Source organism: Aythya marila (genome assembly GCF_965140915.1).
Source record: "Aythya marila genome assembly, chromosome: 30".
Lineage (NCBI taxonomy): Eukaryota > Metazoa > Chordata > Aves > Anseriformes > Anatidae > Aythya > Aythya marila.
This window is the reverse complement of record NC_139071.1, coordinates 1,736,718-1,743,905: the sequence shown is the minus strand read 5'-3', so window position 1 is coordinate 1,743,905 and position 7,188 is coordinate 1,736,718. Positions and strand designations below refer to the sequence as shown.

The 7,188-nt window shown below is 53.5% G+C and overlaps 1 protein-coding gene across 3 annotated transcripts in view; it reads left to right on the top strand.

Annotated features, from left to right (window-relative positions):
- The first annotated feature begins 443 nt into the window (after positions 1-443).
- Positions 444-7,188, top strand: part of DIP2B (disco interacting protein 2 homolog B) — a 68,234-nt gene continuing 61,489 nt past the window's right edge. For all 3 annotated transcript variants that reach the window (XM_082781258.1, XM_082781257.1, XM_082781256.1), the window contains exon 1: positions 444-718. In XM_082781258.1, coding sequence (XP_082637384.1) covers positions 631-718 — 88 coding nt within the window. In that variant the 5' untranslated portion in view covers positions 444-630. The remainder of the gene's footprint in view (positions 719-7,188) is intronic.

The following is a 7,188-nucleotide window of genomic DNA, read 5'->3' as shown; positions in this document are numbered from 1 at the left end:
TTACTTCATGCCCCCCATAAGGGACGAAGGTCGGGCCTTGGGCCAGGCTTCCCCTCACCCTGAGTCGCGTTTTCCCTCCCCTTGACCCCCTTTCCCCTTTCTGTACCCTAAACCCCATCTTTCTGAGGTAAATTTTCCTCCTAACCCCCCAAAAGCGCCGCGTGGAGCCGGCAGCGCCCACTCCATCTTCCCGCGTCCCTCAGGGGCTGGAGGGCGGCGGCGGCGGGCGGGCGGGCGGGGAACGGGGGGGGGGGGGGCGTTGTTTTGCGGCTGTTTTCCAGCTCGGAACCTGCACCGAGAGGACCCGGAGGGAGCTGAGGGGACCGGGAGGGAACCGGGCTGTGCCGTGCCGCCGGGGGGCGCGGTGGCAGCGAGCTTTAGCGGCCGCTCGGGCCCTTCCTTCCCGCCCCGTCCCGCCCCGTGACGCGAAGGCGGCGCTGGGGCTCAGCATGGCGGAGGTGGCGGCCGCTCCCGCCGCGCCCGCGACCCGGAGCCCCCGGCGCTGAGCCGGAGCCGCACCGAGCTCGGCGGCCGGGCCTGCCGGGGGCGGGGGGGTCCCTTTTCCCTTTTTCCCCTTTCCCCTCCCCTTCCCTTTTCCCTTTTTTCCTTCCCCGTCCCCTTCTTTTCGCCATGGCCGAACCGGCGGCCGCGGGCGTCTCCTCGCTGCCCCGCGAGGTCCGCGAGCAGCTGGCGGAGCTGGAGCTGGAGCTGTCGGAAGGTGCCTGTGGGGTGGGGGGGTGAGGGTCTTGGGGGGGGCTTCTGTGGGGTTAGGGGCACGGAACGGGGTGTGGGGGGGTCCCTGGGGGGGGGGTCCTCGGTGTGAAGTGAGGTCCCCGTGTGTGGTTTGAGGGGTTCGTGGTGTGAGGGGGGGGGTCTCTGGGGGTGTTTTGGGGGGTTCTCGGTGTGAAGGGGGGGGTCTTTGTGTTTTGGGGGGGGTCCTCTGTGTGGTGGGGGAGCCGCCGGGGGTGTTTTGGGGGTGTGTGGGGGAGTCCTTGGTGCGGTTGAAGGGTCTCAGTGTGTGTTTTAGAGGGGTTCTCTGTGTGAAGAGGGGGGTCTCGGTGTGAAGGGGGCGTCTGTGCGTGTTTTGGGGCCGTATGTGGGTTTTTGGTGTGATGGGGGGATCCCTGTGTGGGTTATGGGGTCCTCCGTGTGATGGGGGGGGTCTCTTTGTTTTTTTTTGGGGGGGTCGTGTGATGGGGGGATCTCTGTGTGTGTTTTAGGGGGGTTCTCGGTGTGACGAGGGGGTCCCTGTGCGTGTTTTGAGGGGGTCTTCGGTGTGATGGGGGGGTCCCTGCGTGTGTTTTGGGGCTGTGTGGGGCGGTCTTGGTACCATGAGGAGCGTTCTGGGTGTGTTTTGGGGAGGCTCTTGCTGCGAGGGGTTGCTTCGTGTGTGTGCGTGGGGGGGTCCTCGGTGTGATGGGGGGGGTCTGGGTGTGTATTTTGGGGACGTGGGGGGGGTTCTCGGTGTCAAGGAGGCATTTGGGGGGGGCTCCCTATGAGGGGGCAGCCTCTGAGGGGGGGGGAGATCTCCTTGTGGAGGAGCTGGGCGCGTGGTTGTGTGCCGGAGGCCCTGGGACTGCGGAGGCCGGGATTGTGCCCGTGTGCGGAGCGGAGGCTGCCGAGGGAGGCCCGGGTTGTGCTGGGGGGCCCCGTGCCCACTGTGGGGAGCAGGGCAAGGAAGGATCCTGCCTGTGGGCGTCATTTGGGGACCACCCAACCCAACCTGGCCCCCTCCCCGTGTCCTGGCATCGCCCCTGTAGGTTGATGGGCCTGGGGTGCTGAGGTGGGGGCTCGGAGGAGCAGAGGGTGACCGAGGGAGGCACAAGCGGCTGCTTCGTCGCTCCCCGAGTTGTTTTGCCTAGCCGCAGTCAGGACGAGAGCTCAACGCTTGTTCGCCGAGAACAAAACCCAGCGAATTTGTTTCCCGTTTTGCACGGGTCCGTCTTTGTTTCCTGGTGCCTAACCCGCCGCTCGCCGTGCAGCTTTGTTGTAAATTCCCCCGCGGAGCCGGGGGACGAGGCTGGAGGCTGCCGGGCAGGTAGCTCCGTGTCGCCCACCTTCAAATCCAGCAGGGCCCTGAGCGGCGTCATCGGCGTGGTCGCAGTCATCACCCTTAGCATGGAAATTCATGAAAAATCAGGCTGCGGTGACACCTTTGCTCTGTCACTTTGTCCCAGAACGTGCAGCGCCTAAAGGAGCCCTGAAGTTTGGAAGGTTGGGAATTCGCTCCCTGAGCTGCCCGCCGTGGTGTCCAGTGCTCAGCCTTTAAAAGAGGCGGTGGTAGAGCTCAGCACAAGTTGTTTGTAGTTAAACATCCAACGCTTGCTGCTTGGTGGTGGCTTTTTTGTCAAATCTTTCTCAGATATGCTTTCTGTAAACATTTAACTAAAGTGATAACTCTATCTGCTGTTTGGTTTCGGGTGCTCCGTGATAGCAAAGGATTGAAGAACATCCTCTTAGGTCACTCAAAATACAATACGAAGCAATGCTTTCGTGAAGAAGAAGAGTTTGATGAATGTTCTTAAGCTTTTGCTTGTATTTTCTGTTTCATGTGATACTGAGAGACCATTGTGGCCTGACCCTGCTATATGCAGTCCTGCAAACTTTTTTTTTTTTAAACCCTTTTGCTAGAATGGCTGGCTATGACATCATGCTAATCTTTAAAAAGCTTCTAACAGCTTAAACTTCCCTGCTTTTACACTGAAGTTTCCTACGTTATGTAAGTAACTCTGTGGATATTAAATCCACTACCACTTTATGGATTTAGTACCCTGATTCTTTAATATGCATATTATGGATTTGTTGGCGCAGCTCACTTTTTTTTTTTTCATCAAAAAGCTTCGAGTACAAAGAATTTTGTGTGACTGTGGCCCCAAGCTGCTTGGAAACATTCTTCCTGGTATCTGGCTTCTGAGATAGCTGAGGTCTGCCCTGTAAGGAGCAGGGTGAGTCAGTGAGGTAATGTCATTGTGTGCTTCTTGAAAATACGCCCTACTTTGAGAGTTAAGCTTAAAGATTTTAAGGTGTATGCGTGCATTGTTCAGCCGAGTATAACTATGGATCTGTTGATGGTAAACAATATTGAATAGAAGCATTTTATTCGAGTGGCAGTCGTGCTTTGTGTTTGACTGATTTGTTCCTGCTCAGATAAAGATGCTTCGTCCTTCCCCCCTGCCTTGCTGCCTTTTTGTCCCCAGGCTTGCCTCTTGTTCGGTGTGTAAACGTTTCTGGGGGCTTTCTGAGGACGAACACCTCCTTTTGGGGCACGGACGGGGAGGTGGGAGAGCGCTCTGCCTTTGGTGGGATCCCACGGTGGGGAGCACTGGGCAGACTGGTGGAGGAATTGTGGCTTCGGATGCGGGCTGGGAGTGTGAGCAAGTTGCCTGTGCGTTCCCCCGAACTTTCCCAGTTTACAGGATTTATAACAATATGGGGGAAAGACTGTATTAAAATCTTATCTGGCACTGCGCTCGTTCGAGGTGCTGTGTCAGCAAGCAGGATGCAAAGTGGAACAGAAGGATTAGTTTAATGTATGCTTAAAATAGAAATCATAGTTTGCCGTGATGAGCCGTGAGACTTTCTTCAGGAGCAATCTACGCGGAGAGGACAACAGGGCTAATTACACCTCTGCCATCCCAGGGCTGCTCCTTGCGGAGCCCTGTGGTCAGCGTGGAAATAACAGGAGCCCCATCCCTGAACACAACTCAAATATCTCAGCAAAACAGCAAAAAAGCTTCAGGGAGCAGTCCTTCTTGTTTCAGCAGAAGAAATTGTCTTTTTATTTTGGGTCTTTCATTGTGAGCCTTTATTTGGCCTCGGCGATTGATTTGAGTCTCCTTTATTACTTGAAGAGCTTAGATAAGGGTTCGGTTGTCTTCCATTAATGCCAAGTGCATCAGATCCAAACCTGAAGCAGCGTGTTTTATGGACACATCTCCCTTCTTTGCAGAAGGGACCGGTGTTGTTGCCTCTAATTAGGCTGAATAACAATAACCGTACACAAGCGAAGAATTAAGTCATGGAGCTGTGTGGAACCTGGAACCTACTGATTACTCATGTTTTCCTTCTTTTCTCACTTTAGGGTTATTTTTTTTTTTCTTTCGAGTGCTTTTTTCATCTGTCAGTAACGCCCACGTCCTGCATCGGTAATGATGGGAAGGGCTGGCTTTGTATTTGCATCTGCTGCTGCCTAATGAGTAAAGGTGCCGGGGATGTGAACTTAAAAGGCTTTACCCCCACCGTCGGCTGGGGGTCAGAAAAATTAGAGGTCTCGTGGTTCTGTGAGCGCAGGAGCTCGGCTTTACACCTTTGGGGTGGTGCTGTAGCTGTATGTGAAGGTGACTTTGTATCCTCTACACCGTGCTGTGTCCTACAAGGCTCCCAGTGCCTGCTGGTGCACTCACGGGGCATGGAAAAGGTCTCAATTCCTCCCGTGGCCAGGCTAAAAGGCCAGCACAAAGCACCCCAGCACCCTCCCTGGGTGCCCAGGCACTCTGATGCTTTGGGGGAACTCTCCAGCAGCTCCCCTCCCTTTAACCTCATCACACTTCGGTTCCTCAAGCTAGGAAACCCTGGCATGGCCATGTTCAGATGGCTTTAATTAAGCGTGTTCAGTAGATTTGCACATTTTGGGACTGTGGCTGTTGGTCCTGGCACAATGGGGCTGGGATTTGCTGTTCTGCTCAGGGAGCTGTCTCCCAGCCCACGCTGGATGGGCCAGCTCGTCTCTGAGCGGGTTAAGTCCTCGCATAAAGAGCTTACTTGGCTGCTGAGTTTCCTTTGACTGTGGTTCCTCCCCTGGTTTTTACCTAGTAAAGGGATGTGAGCGGCGTGAACTTCAGCTTGTGCCACCTATGAGAGGATGAGGTAAGGGGAGGGGGGAACTCCACCTAGTAATAACGAGGAATTCCTCTGATAGCAGCTCGGGCTCGGAACACGATTTGTCCGTTCTGGGTTGTGTGACAGCGTTATCATAGCGCTGCTCTTACCTCATGTACAGAAGGAGCTGGTTTCTGTTTACTTTTCTGGTTAAACATCCATTTGGCTGTCTGGTTTGTGATCTTGTGTGGGTGTTTCTGTGAATGGCTTCGTGCACCTGTGTTTGTTCCTTTTCAAGCTGATTGTCTCTTACTGAAGAATCGAGGCTGGCTGCGGAGGAAAGCTTAGCGTAAGGGTTTGCAGAAGAAAGTGCAAGGATGGTGGCATGCGTGGAAAAAGTAGTATCAGCAAAACAGTTGAAACCCAGGTCTGAAGGCCAGCCAAATAGGAGAGAACCTTACTGGAAGAAAACATGTTGACTCAAGCAAGTGGGTAGAGGCTTTATTTTGTTTGGCTTGAAAAATTCCTACGGAATCGTGGTGTTTTTTCTGTTCTCCCCAAAATTGCGCTTGTTGGTTTTCATTCTTTGACTGCCAGGCACCTACCAAAGCAGGAGAGGATCTCTTCTCGCATGCTCAGCAGCTGAAGTCCAGCACTTAAATAGGTTTAGAGAAGAGTCAAAAGAAGCAACTGTCCAAGTGAGGTCTGCTTATGTGGAGTTTGCTGAGTGGGCAGAAAGGTTTCACTTCTCTTTCCTTCCTCCTGTTCAGAGGGAAACTTCTGCAGCAGGGAAGAGGTTGCAGAGCTCGTGAGCGAGTCGGATCTGATTTCTTGCAGCTAGCAGGACCTACAGGTGGTTTTTGTGCATTTATGCAGCATTGTACCCACAAGTCTTGCATTAGGCAAAACTAGGAATGGGAAAGCTTTTATGTTGCTTCCTTAATTCACCTGCAGGACTGACAGCTGATGGGTACCAAATCTGCTGAGAAATCTGTGCAGGGCTTTGACGGAGCCTTTCTGTGCGCAGCCAACAAAGGTGCAGTTCCGAGGCAGTGCTTTGAAATGCAGAAAAATCGTTTTGGAGCACGTCACAGAGAGTTGTTCACGCAAATTCGGAGGTGATCGTCCCTGCCTCGCTTGGCTTTCTGAAGATCCTGCTAAGAGCCTTCGCTTTTAATGGTGGTGTATTTTCTTAAGCTTTACAACGCAGGAAGAAGTGGTGCGAGCGTGGTAGCACGTGGGTTCCTCGCAATGGCTGTCTTGCAGGAAAAGGAAATGCAGCTCGAGTCACGGGCAGCAGAGGAGCAGAGTAACAAATCTGTCACCGGTGCCTCCAGCGGGAGGTCCATGGGAGCACTGCAAATTTAAAGAGTGGGAAAAGTGATTGACGGTTTGGGGAGAGTTAAACGCAAAAATTGGGAGAAATATTTTGCCTAGCCTGTGCCTGGGAGTAGGTTTTACTGTACAAGGAAGCTTTTTTGGAGCAGGCAGGTTGGGATAGCAAAGAATAGCCAGGAGAGGCAAAGAATGTGCGGGTGTTTTGTGCTCTCCCTCCAGTCCTTAGGAAACGAGGAGTGACTTCGGGGCTATTTTTAAAAGCTGCAGCCCTGACCCTTTGCCTTGGGGAGAGGAGGAAATCAGAGGCTTTAAAGGCAGTCCTCCACCTCCTCCCCGACTGCTTCTCCGAAGCCCTGCTGGAGTTGGAACCAGTTCCCCTCAGCTGGGCGCGGGGCACGTCTGGTAGCGATGATTCCTCGTCGTGGTGGCATCTGCACTTTGAGCTGGGTGCTCAGGAAACATCAGTCAGGCCCCTTGGCCTGCCGTGCCTGCAGAAAAGCCTCCTCTGGTGTTCCTGTTGTGCTGTCCTAGATAACCCATCTCCAGTTTTCTATTTTAAAGTCTGGGGCATGAAATATTAAGTGGGAAACGGGCTGGGTGGTAGCAGAGCGGCGCGGAGCCGGAGGGCTGCTCTTCCAAACTACATCCAGCTACAAAATACTCGGAGCTCCATGGAAAAGCAGGCATGCAGAGGACCCCTCATGCGTCTGGCTCATGGGTAACGTGTCAGAAAGGGGGATGGGTTCCTTCCTGGTCCCCTCTGATTAGTTTTTGTCATGAAGCTTTCTATTCATCGGGTTTATCGTGTTTATTCAGTGGCACGTTTCAGAAGCCAAAGAGTGAACTAATGGTGAGACGTCCCAGAGGTGCAAGCAGAAGCCGAATAGTTTCCTGTTTTGATTTGTTTCAAATCTAACGTTCAGATAATTTCTTAAAATGGATTTCTTTAAACTGCGTGCCTCAAAGTTATAAAAAGCATTTCCTGAATCGCAGCGAGCTGTTCCACCGCGTTTTGGAGCGGGTCGGCTTGAG